The sequence below is a fragment of the Pseudopodoces humilis genome, chromosome 19 (genome assembly GCF_049639895.1).
Source record: "Pseudopodoces humilis isolate 2021_Gansu_Grassland_sample_001 chromosome 19, ASM4963989v1, whole genome shotgun sequence".
NCBI lineage: Eukaryota > Metazoa > Chordata > Aves > Passeriformes > Paridae > Pseudopodoces > Pseudopodoces humilis.
The window spans coordinates 1,787,554-1,801,909 of record NC_142218.1 but is presented as its reverse complement, the minus strand read 5'-3'; the positions used below and the strand labels follow the sequence as shown (position 1 = coordinate 1,801,909).

Here is a 14,356-nt window from a genome sequence, read left to right as displayed (position 1 = left end):
TCTTTTGAAAAACACTTGAAAATTTTGCAGTAGCAACACCATGTAACAAACCACGCTCAATAAGCTCTGCACTGAATGAAGGTGTCCCTTCAGCTGATCTGAGGCAGCAGCCCCAACCTGTGCTCTAAGAAAGCATCTGGTAGCTCAGGAATCCAGGTTACAGGCCAGATCCAGCTAATGGGTTTACTACCAGCTAAATCACACTGACATGGGAAATAATTCAAGTAGGAAAAAAATCTGAAAAAAGCTACATAAGTCTCAAAAGTACATCTTCTCCCTTCACAGCCAGATTTGAAACTATTCAAAGTTTAACAGATTTTTTAGCTAATAGCAAAAAAGCACTGTGTACAACATCAATAAAAACATCCCCATCCAAGCCACTAATATACCTACATACTTATAGGAGAGACTTGTATCTCTGTTTTAGTCATACTCTACCCAGTCAAGAGATGTGTCCTGATTTAATGCTGTTGGGGGTAGCAAAAAAATGTAGAAAGTCTCTTAAGTTGTAAGGTGATAGAGACAGGTGATCCCTGTGATCTAACTGACCTTGTATCATAAAAAAGTTGTGCAGTAGTGGATGGGAGTGACTCCTTTACCTGCACCACAGTTATACTGGGGATGGCACAGGGTAGGACACAGAGACCATCTGACCACCATAAAAAGGGAAGAGGTATTTGGATTCTTAGTTTAGCTCACCCCTTGTAATAAAAAATGGCAATATCCTTTGAATGTCCAGGACATTCTGAGTTTTACCCATTCCACCCCTGTTCCCGTTCCCCACTGCAGCAGGCAAAATGTAACAATGCCAGACTCCAGAGCCTGCCCTTGCACCCCTGTCACTCCAGAGCTTAAGGGAATGCTGCAGAACAGTCTCCTTCCAGCTGACTATGCCCTGGTAGGGTCTGACTAGTCTTTTTGTTGTTGCATTAATTGGCATAAATATATCCAGTGGCCTAATTCCACTGTAAGTTCTCTTACCAGGGAAGCAGTTCAAATACCATCAGTCCACCACTTACTGTTAAAGAACTCCTCATAGTCAGTTTTCTCCACACAGCACGTGTACATGCGCAGCGCTGCCACCTTGATCTTCTAAACAAAAAGAAAAGACAACACTTGAAGCATTCATCACCAGAGCTGGTGAACACTACTGGCTTTGTTCCACACACTGCCATTTTCTGAAAACACTTCTTTTGAGAATCACCATCACTTGAGATTTTCGGAAGCACGTTAAACTATTAGATCTGCCAGTAATGGCATGAGTATAATTAATTTTGCCTTGAAGGAAAAAAAATTGTCTCCCTGAATATCCTTCTAAATCTAGTGTGTTAAAATACTTGATATAACTACAGAAAGAGTGATGTATACCACTAAGATTGTTTTGTGTAATTTAAGATTTAAATATTAAAGAAGTCACATACCAGACATGTCCTAAAAATAGCTTTTTTTTTTCCTAGAAAAGTGACACTTGACTGACTATAAAAGTGAGAAAGGAATCTTAAATGATGAACAACACAAGGTATTCCTAGGTGCCTTGGCACTTCTCATTTTGTTCCTGGTCTGCCACTGCACCCAAAACACCTCCAGTCCATCATCTACAACACAGACACGTGTGCTGAAGCTTCAAAGAACACAATAACTAATAGCAAAAATCTTAAAGAGAAATGGCACTGGGTTTGGATTGCTCTGGTTTGGTTTTTTGTTTTTTCTAGTGACATATGCCAGTGATCACCATACTGCAGGGATGAGCACCCTGCCTGCTAAATGGCAGTTCAAATCACCAAAGTAGTTATTTGTGTCTCCTCCAACCAAAAGGAAAATAAAGAAGTTGCAACTGATTGCTGAGGAACCACAGGAGCCCATTAATTTTCTTATTCAGTAATCTCAGGCTTCTGTCAAAAATCAAACATACATCTAAAGTTCTTGAAGTAAAATGATTTACATTGCTTACAGGAGTTCTGAAGGTTTCCCTTTTAAAGGAAACACTGCCTGGCCTGTGAGCAGAGATCTCCCTGGTGAGTGTCACTGCCCCAGAGCAGGCATTACTAGACATTAAAAACATATTGTAAAAAACAGTCCCCACAATCCAGCCCTTAAATAATGCAGGTAACAAAGGAGAAACTGATGAAATTTAATCATGGAAGTTTTAGGGTATAGAAGAAATGTGGGGGAAGGGAGAATAAAACAGAAAAAAGCAAGAGAAATATTAAGAAACTTCTCAAAGATCTCCTAGAGAGCACGGGCAAAGCCAAAAATGAACTCAGGTCTCCTGGGCCCTAACCACAAAATAACTCTCTCCCAACCCAGGTTCCCCAGCCAAAAGCAGGCAGTAAAGAGCAGCAATTAAGGAGAACTCTGAAATCAACACTTAGAGCTAACAAGAATCTTTATTACAACAATATGTACACAAGCACATGGGAGAGAAACTACACTCTCAAGAGGTTTAGCATCACCTGATTAAAGCAACTGATTTTAACCAAAATAACTAAGCCTGCATTTATCTTTGCTTTACACTTTCTGAGGAGCAGCCTGCAATCAGCAACAGTTTCAATCAGTCTCTGAAGAGGTGCACTCTGCCTTGCAGATATTCAAAGCCCCTTAAAACTTCTATTATTTCTAATCTTTTTATTCAAGTAACTTGTTTTAATTTCAACACAATTTGGCTCAGTCCTTCCTTCAAGCTGCCTTTTCGTCTCATTCTTTTGTACTCTTCCTTAGTTCAGAGAACAGAAATTATGAGTTTCATCTTTTTTCTTCCACATAAGGAACCAAGAGCATCTCTCACAGAGCTGCTCTCACTTAGTTGATGTTAACAACCATTTTATGAAAGGGCTATTAAAAATGAAAAAGAGAAAGAGAAGGACCTATTTGTGACTCTGGCCTAGTCAGCTACCACTGAATTTGAGCAGTGATTTGAGCAGCAACCACATCTCACCACTGACTGCTCAGCAGACCCTCCTGGTAAGGCTCTTACTCTGTTCTTTGGTGCACAAATGAAGTGAAAATCAGATATCTGAAGAAATTCAAGAAGGATTTAGACTCTACAAACCAAATACAGTATTGTTGCATATGTCAATGATGGCAATACATAATGGAGGTTCAAGATCTGGATTATTAATTCCTCACATCAGAAAACAGGAATTTACATTAAACCCTTTCCATTAAGTACTGTTCCTATCATAAGAAAAAAATGTGGAGTATTTTTGGTCTGCTTGTTAGAACTATCAAACAACCAGAAGAATTATTAAAATACTACTTTACCCATCTGCTGTACTTGAGTGGTCCTGTGAACCCCATTGCTTCTATTATCCTTGTAAAAGCACCCACTTTTTCTTCAGATGGCTGCAAGGAATCCTTTGCAGAAAGATGCTGTAAAATTGAAATAGCACATATTTCAGTCTCAGCACTTAAATCTGACATATTTTACTTAGCAAAGTTACAAATGTAACAGAGGATTTTAGGGATTTTTTGCTTGCTTTCTTTGTTCAACAAAACTAAGCACTGTTTAGGTATCTCCTGAAAATATTCCACTGGTTTTCATATGTGCCATTCCTCTGTTTATGAATACAAACATTGCATAACCATTGTGATAACCACATCCCGTTGGTAGCTCATATTCAAATAGTTACAGAAACCTGCTTTCCAGAATATGGCTCCTATCCTAGACCCCTGTATTAATTCTACGTGTCCTTACTTGGGCTTCAATCTTTGGCAGATAAAATGAGCAAAGAAATCACAGAAACAGAGAAAATAAAGCTAACCTTTCACATTCCACCCCTTCTTCTCACAGGCATTCTACAGTAATTATACATTATACAAACCAATCAGCTCTGTTTTAAAACTAATGAAGATAACATGAACCCACCATTCTTACCCAAGAGCTCCCCCAGACTGTTAATCTGTAATTCCCCTTACAGTTAATCTACATACTTGCAGAAAATTCAGATCAGCGAAGTACTTAGTCAGGAATGATTTGCAGTGTCTGTAAACATGAAGATAAATGTTCTCTTCTAGACTCACTACACACCTTAAACACCCTTGAGCTGATGCTGTGGTGGGGATAGGGGAGAGATTTGGAAGGGTAAAAGTGGGAAAATTCTGGGCTTGAGATAAGGGCAGTTTAATCAGTAAAACAAAAGCCATAGACACAAGCAAAGCCAAAGGGGGAATTCATTCCCCACTTCCCCAGGGCATGCAGGTGCTAAGCCACCTCCAGGACAGCTGGGCTCTATCAGAGTAACATGACACCAAAGCTCCCCACTCCCCCCTTCTTCCCAAACTTTATGTGTGAGAATGATGCTGGATGGTCTGGACTGCCCCTGGGATCAGCTGCTGACCCTATTGTGTCCCTGCTGTGTCCCCACAACTCCTTGAGCACCCCCAGCTACTCCACTGGTGGGGTAAGGAGCAGGAAAGGCCTCAATCTTGTGTCAGCCCTGCTCAGTAACTAAAACATGCCTGGACTATCAGGGCTGTGTCCAGCACAAATCCAAACCACAGCCCATACCAGCTACTGAGAAGAAAATTTACTCTTCCCTAACCCAAAGCAGCACAACTGGTAAGAAAACTTTATGGCATTCTGCCTCTAAGCACTGCAGCAGCAGCCATCAGCCAGCTGTGATCACCACAGGTACTCCAGCAAATAATTTCCATGAAGTTATTATATAAGTTATTATATGTATTATATATTATATTATATATATAGATTATAAGTATGTAGTATAATTATTATATAATTTCATTATATATATTATAAGTATGTAGTATAGACTTTTTGCTAACAAGAAATTACTTCAAACCTATCCATTGCACATTAATCTCCTACATACACTTGAGGAAATACAGCTGAGAGCCATTATAATCTGTGAAAGTAATGAGACAAGGATGCCAACTCCAGCAAAGATCAGGAGCAGATCCTTGGGGAAGACACAAAAGCAGAGAAATACAGCACACATGGCCCCAGCCTTCTGGGATGTACCTGTCCAGCTTTTGACAGACATTCCTGCATAAGAAAACGGAGCTATTAATTTTATTTTTTTTTTGTCAGGTCCAACTGGATACACCTTCAGCATCCTGGCCTTTGAAACTATTTAACCTCAGTAATACAAAGTTGTGGTGTGTTTGGTTTCACAGTTTAATTGTGTACAAAAAGCAATTCCTTGTGGCTTTTCTAAATACAACCTTGTAATTTGGACTACATGGGACTTTAAAAGTCCCTTCCAACCCAAACTATTCCATGATACTTGGATGCTCCCAATTTTCCCATAAGAAACTGCAAACAACCATTTCCTATCCCACTTCCCAGTAACTTTTATTACTTTTATAGGCCAGTATAATACATACACTCCCTAGTTTAGAAGGGTCCTAAAATAGACTATTCTCATATTGAAAGCTTTTCCCCTTTCTGATCATTCTCTATAGACTTCCTAGCACTATTATAGTAATTTTTGAAATGGCATGAATGGCAAGTAAATACATATTAAGATACAGACTAAAATACAGATCAGTACTCTACAGAAGTTGCTGTACTTAATTAAAAACTAACAGTAAAGGTGACAAAAATTATAGCTCTGAGACAGAATCCAGCCCTGTGATGGATTGTCTAGTTGAGGTGTTAGGGCTGGGCTGGACTTGATCTTGAAGGTCTCTTCCAACCTAGTGATTCTGTGAGTGATTCTGTGTATATCCACACCGAGGCCTGAGCACTTGAGATAAAACACTCTGCACTTGTGCACTGTCCATGGATTGCTGCCAATGGCTTGAATCCTGCCATGCCTAGCATTCAGGTAAATGGGGAGAAACACACTCAGCACCATTTTAGTATCTGTCAACCACCCAGACAGTGTAACACTGCCCAGGACTTCCTGTGATACTCATTTCCACCCCTGAATGTTGGTCATTAACCATGTTTACCACATCCCCTCTTACCAATGTGTGCAGAGGCACATCCCACCCTCTGCCGCACGTGATGGATCCAGTGATGCCATTGACACGTACGTGGGTATTTAAACCAATTTTTAGTATCTTCTCTTCAGGATTATGTGATGCAATACTCCCTGCTACACTACAAATGGTTCCTAACCTTCTATCAGAACTCCATAATCCCCCTCCAGACAGGCAATAACAGGAACTACTCAAGGCAGAACTTGTATCCAATAACCACTGCCACGCTCACTAAGTCGACATTCATCTCCTCCACAGGAATTCAAATCACATGGAACCTCTAGTGAACCCAGGCAGAACCTCACCACATGCGTCTTATCTACAAATGCACATGAAATATCACTCTGTACAGGTTTTTCACAATGAAGAGAAAGTTAAAAACCAAAATTATCTCAATTCATCTGTTATTATCTCATCACTGAAACAATGGCTAACCAACAAGCAGGTTTTTCTACGAGATGCCGTGTTTCTTGCTTCATTCTTCTGCAAGGCAGCCTGGACTAACTCAGGAGATGGTGAAGGATTTAAGCAGAGAGTGCTTGGTTCAACCTATGGATAGAGGCCTGAAGCTCATCCTGCCAATGCCAGGACTGCAGCCAAATGCAATTAAACAATCCTATAACTGTCTGTAAAATCAGATCTAGGAAATACTGGGGTGAGGAGGTGGGAAGCTGTGCAGTGCTTAGTTGCCAGCTGGGCTGAAACCACAACTCAGAGAGAGAGAGAGAGAGAGAACTTAAAAAATGTATTTTATAACTCACTCAAAACAAGCTCATCAAGACACTGTGCAAGGGACATAAGCCTACCTCAGGCTGCCTTTCCTGCTCAATACCTGAAATGCAGTGCTTAAAGCAAAGAATCATTTTAATTTTGACACCAAACATAAACTGAAACATCTGGAGCTCACCATTAATTCCAAATCACTTTCCCACCAGGATTGCATAGTCAAGTTCACATTTCAAAGACGAGTAAGTACTTCTCTATTCAAAATAATGAAGTTGCAGTCCAAAAACCCACCTCAAACCTACAGTGCTGTAAACTGCTTCCTCTCTGGTCATAAATCCTGCCTGACTTCTTATACCATGGCTATTTTAACTGGGAAGTTTCCCCATCCATCTTTCAACCCTTGTACCCCTCCCCTTGCCCTTTCCAAAGCACAAAAAGCAAATCTTGAGTCCTGCCTTGAAGATCTTCATGGCACTCCTGTGGTTTGTTTGATCTACTGTCTTATCACCCACTGCTCTCCCAGATCTGCTCTGCAAGTGCTGTCTCAGAGCAGTGCAGGCAGGAATGGGGACTAGGGGCATGAACCATGTTTGGGAGTCTGGATTACAACTTTACAACTCTAGCTGTGATAAATTGTGCAACCCCTTTGTAAATGCTTCAATCTCTGCATGCAAAATGTTTGCTTTATCTTAACAGCTGAAAAACACTGAAAAATTTACTATAAGAAGGAAAACCCCTAGTTAAGAATTAAATGCAATGAGCAGGCAGGGGTTCCTCCCTTGCAGACTTCTGCTTTTACGTCATTTTTACTGTCCATGTCAAAGTAACCAATTTAAATTCCTTCTTAGTATGTACCTCTAACTCCATACCAGCAAAAGGCACTATTATCTAGATAGCAAATTGTGATTATTATTTTCATGTAAGTTTTATTCATCAGTCCCTAACTCTTTTTCCTTCTGTCCTCTCATTTCTCATCCATGCATTCCATTTTGCCATTTTCTTCACACTGGATTATCAAGAGCAACATCAGAATATTTATTAGTTGAGAGATGCTAACATCCTTAGTTTAAGTGGTAAATTGATCTTATGGAGTTGATTCATGCCTCAGAAAACTTCCACTCTAAAACAAAAGACAATGCATGTACAAGACACACAGACCACAGATTAACAAAATAGTACAGATGAACAGTGAATTATTACACAATAATTAGCTGTTATGAGACTGCATGACAATTTTCAGTGTTTAGAAGATAGCAAAACTGTCACCACACTTTATTTCCAAACTAAAGAATCAGGAAACATCTTGTCACTTCTAATATATGTGGAAGGAACATCTGCCCCCAACACCCTGATTTAACTTCTTTCCTCACTGGAAGGAAGACCTCAGCCTTGTCAATGCCAACTGTCACCCTGATAACCCAACTATAACTGCATCTTCCTATGCCAGCCCTTCATTTTCTGAAAAGGAACAGAATTCCTTCTCAAATTACCAGTTCCATTGTTCACATTACACTAAAACATCTTAGAGAAAGGTTGAACCTCTGTGTTCTGAGAAGTGTTTTGCCACCTGTTTCTGCAGAATCCCTAGCACATGCACCCTCCAACAATAAAACTACCCAACTCTTCTCACCTTATTTATATTGTTAAAGGATCTGTTTTGCTTTATGATGGCTCCATTGGCTTGAATCAATCCACCACAGAATTTAGAGATTTGGAAGGGACCAGCCTTGTGTCTCTAGTAGAAATGATAAAAGAAAAGAAGAAAAATTAAGAGACCACTGACTTAACTTTACATCAGCCACCAGTAGTTTGCTTCCAAGTCAATTAATTCTGGCTAATCCTGAAAAACTCTGTATCACAAAAAGCACAAACTTATTATAACTGTTATGAAAAAATGGCTGTCTATGCTTAATGCTCCACACCACATTTTCCAGTGTTCCATAAATGTACTGATGGAATGGACTGGCAGAACACTGTACTCAAAAGCCACAGGCTCTCTGCTTTGACTCTCACACTACTTCTAATTATGGGGTTTGTGTCTTAATAAAGAATAATTGTTTTTTCTGACTTAGCAGACAAACAGCTATTTTTATCTACAACTTTATAGCCCATTCAACTGTCTTTGTGTCCAGGACTTGAGAAAACACAAATTGCAGCGTAAAAGCTACCACTACAGATCCTATGACTTCAGAGCACATAACTTCAATCACAGAGGTAGTGCACAACAAAGAAAACTCTCAAGTAGGAGCAAGTGGGATCCCTGGGAAAGAAGCTGCAGACTGAACAGAGCACTCTCACAGCCTCCCAGCACACCCAACTTAGCAGTACTTTATCAATTAATTCAGACAAAGTAAATATGCTGTTCAGAGCAGTCATCCCCAGATGTATACTGAATGTAGAGTAAGCCAAATTTCATTAATAACTTCACAACTGCTCATTTCCACCTCTAGTCCCAACATCATGTGCTACTGGTGTGAACTCTTGCTTTAATAGTAGGCATCTATTCCCATTTCCTACATATTTTTCACCCCTTTATCATTAACTGCTATTACATGATGCTCTAGTTGATTTACTCTGCACAGACACACTCTGGCACTATGCTGGCTGTCCCAAAACTGTGAGCCAAACACTGGAACACTAAATGTGCTGTGCAAGGTAAATATCCATCAGTTGTAGGAAGTCCAAAGCCACTGTACAGTGGAGATGTTCTATAAAATGTTCTCTAAAATAAAATGCTGGAAACAGCATGCAAACGTGACTGGCTTGTAATAGCTCATTTGGAAAAGTAACACCTCCATTTGGACTTCTGCATTTAATTTTCTCATGACAGATCATTAGAGTCTATTAAAAGACACACCTGGACATGTAACAAGAGTGGGAGCTCACTCTTGCAGCAGCAGGGAGCTCTTGACTTGCCTTGGTATTTTGACAATACACAGTAAAGACATCACTTCTGGAAGCCTCTTTATTGAAAAAGCATTACTTTTTCTTGGTAATTTAAGATCATGCCATTTTTCACACACTTGAACATGCTCTGATGTCATACCTGGAAAATACTGCAGAACATCCGCCTACACCGGCCCGGGCCTGCGGCAGTCTGTAGCAATCCACTGCATCCTGCCGTCCATTGGGTTACTCCAGTCTGGCAGCTCTGCAATGAGGAGATGAGCAATGAAGAAAAGGACACTAATACGCAGAAATAGTTCAACTTTCTCACTGTTTCCACAGGTTTTATTCATTCATACGACAAGAACAAGATGGAGCTGTGTCAGGGGGGCGGGGAGAAGGGTCAGGCTGGAGATCAGGGAAAGGTTCTTTCCCAGAGTGTGCTGGGCACGGCCCCGAGGCTGCCAGAGCTCCAGGAGCGTTTGAACACTCCCAGGCACAGACTGGGACTGTTGGGGTGTCTGTGCAGGACTGGGCATTGGACCCAATGATCCTTGTGGGTCCCTTCCAGCTCAGGATATTCCATGATTCTACCAATCCTCAGATTCAACTCCCAACCTGTACTTGACAGGAGTATAAATTTTGATTATAAAAATATTTTGCCTCCCAGTACAAGTATCCAATCCAAGTCTGATGGCAGAAACAGACGAATGGAATGAAATGGTGGGCTGTCTACATCATAAAACCACACCACAACTTCTCTGTCTATACAATAAATTCAAATGCTTAAGAAGCATTCTTCAATTGACTGAGTAAGCTATAAAAAGCCCTCATCCAACTCAGCTTTTATGTGTCATTCCCTTACTTTACTCAGGTACAGCTAAGAATTTTCGTATTCCAAAAGCACATTATATCCCAATAAACTTCAGTGAAGATAATTACTTTTTGTCATGAAAGTGTCAGCAGTACAAAGAAGAAGTGGGGCCTTTTTTGCCTGCACTTTCTTTGCACCTTTCACTTTCTACAATATTCAAGTTAATACAATATTTGCCTCCTTCATACACGCACTACATTAATACTGGAAATAATGTGTATCTTATTAGGATGGAGATGCCATTTTCTAATAAAAATTGCTTCATTTTTGGTTGGCCACAAAGATGATTAAGAGACTGAAGCATCCAACATAGGAGGAGAGGATTAGTTTCCAGAAAAGAAGACTTCAGGGAAATCTTATCAATTTGTATTCATATCTGGTGGGGTGGGCAGTCAGACTCTCCCTGGTGGTGCCCAGTGAAAGGACAACCACAAGAGCAGCACATCTATCCAGAGGAACCAACACAAACCAACCTGAGTTCCTGTTCCCCTCCTGTGAACTGCACAGTCACCAGCTGTCCCTCAGGTGTGGCCATGGGCCTTGCAGGCTGTCCCTCAACTCCTCCTAGAGCTGCACTTTGAAGCTATTAAGGAACTGATTTAAGGTTTTAAAAACTGCAAAGGGAGACATCTGTCCCATGACAAATGTGGTTTGTGTTCACTGCTACTACACCCTCCTGCTTCTACTGTAGCAAGACTACTCAGGCTTTTGATCTTTGGATATAACATCACCATCAGCAAATGGTATTATGAAAATTATATGTTTCTATTAAAAAAAAATTCAGCTGAGTCCTACAAAGTACTTTTTGAGATAATCTAGAGTTCTGACACAAACAGTTTAACAAACACTGCAGTGAGAAAGAAGTAACCTTTTATTGTGAGCAATTGCTACAAGATTCCAAGGATCTGACAGAACTTTTTTCTGATTAACATGCCCAGGTTGGGATATGGCTTAGAGCTTGAACATACTGAGGTTGAAAAGCACAAATGCAACCAAACTGGACAGAAACATATGAAAAAAAAATAAGCATAAGCACACTTAAAAGCTGAGATGTGATAAACAATCCAGTAATGAAGAAAACAGACACCAGAAGATAGCAGGGAATATGAGGAGCTAAGGAATTTTCTGTAAGCCAGAATCACTCTGCAGAACACAGCCTTCCTTTCATATTACAAGTGCTACTTTTGCTTCTCCCCTTGGCTGAAAGAAAATGCACCAAGCCTAGACTGAACAGGATTACTCAGGAATAGTCTGCAGACAGCTGCCTTGTCAAGACAGAGATGAAAGAATATCACTAGTCTTCTAAATCCTCTTGGCAACCTTAAGGAAAGTCTTAGGTAGCAGACAAGCTATTTATCAAGGTATCTTGGACAAAAGCCAGATTTATAATAATGCCAGTATTAAGGAGCAGAGCTAAAATGTCATGACTGTGTCATATACCAGGAGCTCAAAGTCAGACAAAAATCAAATTTTCCTTATTTCCAGTAGAAGAAATACAGAAAGTTTTAAGACTCGTTTTCATACCATTAGGCAACCACTAAATTCTAATGCAGAAACAGGCACTGTGAAATGCCAGGGAGGAGCAATTCCTGAGCTGAAGTCGAGCATACTTCAGATCACAAAAATGGCAGATAACTATATCATCTCCTCTCTAAGTAGAAACCTTTCTGGTCAGGCTGAAAAATCAAATCAGCTTACTTTGCCACATGAATGCCAGCAGCAGCTGGCTGAAGAGCTGCCCAGGGACAGGTAAGCCCAGGAGGCAAATCATTCCCCCTCAGAAGCAGTTTTGATTGCAAACCCTGCCCTAGGGATGAAGCTCCACAGACAGCTGAGCCCTTCTGGTGCCTCACTGCTTCCCTACTGCTCTCCCTGCTCCCTTCCTGCCTGGCTCCCCCCTCCCTGTCTGCTGACCATTGCCTCTTTAATGCTTTCAAACTGTAGAACCTGTTGTCACTGTTCTGCTGCTCCAGCACTTGGATCACAGGGACCAAGAAAAAGGCAGGCAACAGAGCAAGGACAAAGCACAGAGAAAGGGCGGGGGTGGAAGGATAAAGCAGGAACTCAAGGTCGCTGCATTTCAGCTGCTCTAGGGCAGGTTTGTGCTTGGCAGCTTTCAGCCTGAGATTGGAAAGGGCAGGGCTCGCCTTGCTTGGGGAAACCACACCCTGAGCCATCGCTAGGAGTACCTGGGGGGACTAATTTCAGAAGTGGATATTGCCCCCATACCAAAGGCCTTTCCTGTTCCTGGGAAATCTGTCCCTACTAAGTAGTGCTGGCCACCCTGTGTGGTGATGTTAGATCATATCCAGGTACAAAATTGTATTTTCTAGACAATACGCTAAAAAAGAGTAACTCTGCTGCAGATGCTTCAAAGTCTAATAGAAAGAAAAAATGCACACAAATGAATGGGAAAGAAGAAAGGATTGGAGTCATCGGAAACCCACACTTTCACAGGAACCCAAACCCTTCCAATCTGAATCACAGAACCACTAGGGCTGGAAAAGCCCTCTAAGATGATCAAGTCCACCCATTAACCCAGCACTGCTGGGTTCATTACTAAACCATCTCAGCAAGTGTCACATCCACACGGTGTTTGAACCCTTCCAGGGATGGTAACTCCAGCACTGCCCTGTGGCGGTGCCAGTGCCTGACCAGTAACACAAGAATTGGAATCTTTACACTATCCTGGCTACCAAACAGCTCCAGAGTGAGAGGAGGATGTCCCATAAGGGCAATGCCCACCCCCCAGGGCACACACTGAGCCCAGCAGAGGAGTTCCACTGGCAGACACTGTCTCCAGTCCCCACCAGGAGCCCAAACCCGTACACAACAGAATCACAGAATCAATTCCGTTGGAAAAGACCTCTGAGATCATCGAATTCAACCTATGACCTCAACACCACCATGTCAACTAGACCATGGCACTGAATCCCTTAAACACCTCCACCACCTGCCTGGGCAGCCCCTTCCAATGACTGACCACCAGTGAAGAAATTCCTCCCGATGTTCAAGCTGAACCTCCTCTGGCACAGTTTGAAGCTGTTTCCTCTCATCCTGTCCCTTATTCCCTGGGAGCAGAGTCCGAACCCCACCTGTCTGCAGCCTCCTGCCAGGGAGTTGTGCAGAACCAGAAGATACCCCATAGCCTCCTTTTCTCCAGGCTGAGCCCCCCCAGCTCCCTCAGCCGCTCTTGATACCCTAGCCCCTTCCCCACCTCCGTTCCCATCCCTAAATACACTCCTACCCCTCACTAACCCTTCTGCAAACACAAACTCCGCGGGAAAAGCTCGCCCCGCTGCTTCGCCAGACATCGGGTGCGAGGCCACAAGGCGGGAAGCGGGAGCAACCCCGCTGACACCCCTCGGGCTGCGGGGGGAGGCCTCCACAGGGGCGGCACGGGGACAGCCCCGGCTCCACACGCCACTCGCCCCTTCAGCACCAGCGTTCTCTCCCCTCCTTCTTTCCCTCCCTCCTCCCTTTACTCACCAGGGCCCGCGCCAGCGCCGCCATCAGTGCCCGGCACCGCTTCCGCCGGCGCGGCCCTGCCCCTTCCGCGGGAAGCGCCGGGCGGGATGGCGGCGTGAGGCGGGCAGGCAGCGTGGTGCTGTCCCACGGCATCTGGAGCCTTCAGCGGCGTGCAACAGGCCGGTAATGGCACGCTCGAGGGAGTAATTTTGTAACTGTGCCTTCATAGGAAGGAGAGCACCTTTCCCCAGTGTTTAAATCGCAGGTTATAGGCTGCCCATGGGAGGTAAATGTTAAGGAAGTTTTCCATTCCGTTTCACACACCGCCAAAGGTCAAAGGCTTTCACTGCTGGAACTGAAGACCCATCACAGTGTGGTGCTCAAGTGAGCTGAAGGGTGTCCCTGCATTCCCCACTCTCACACAGTCAGATCAGGCTTCCCACAGTAGTCTCACATGTC

The 14,356-nt window shown here is 42.6% G+C and overlaps 1 protein-coding gene across 1 annotated transcript in view; it reads right to left on the bottom strand.

Annotated features, from left to right (window-relative positions):
* Positions 1 to 13,992, bottom strand: part of UQCC1 (ubiquinol-cytochrome c reductase complex assembly factor 1) — a 46,778-nt gene extending 32,786 nt beyond the window's left edge. The window contains exons 1-5 of the mRNA XM_005533285.3: positions 13,919 to 13,992; positions 9,716 to 9,820; positions 8,300 to 8,404; positions 3,262 to 3,369; positions 1,020 to 1,092 (exon numbers count right to left, since the gene is read on the bottom strand). Of these exons, the coding sequence (XP_005533342.1) occupies positions 1,020 to 1,092; positions 3,262 to 3,369; positions 8,300 to 8,404; positions 9,716 to 9,820; positions 13,919 to 13,942 (415 nt within the window). The 5' untranslated portion in view covers positions 13,943 to 13,992. The remainder of the gene's footprint in view (positions 1 to 1,019; positions 1,093 to 3,261; positions 3,370 to 8,299; positions 8,405 to 9,715; positions 9,821 to 13,918) is intronic.
* Between the last annotated feature and the right edge of the window lie 364 nt (positions 13,993 to 14,356).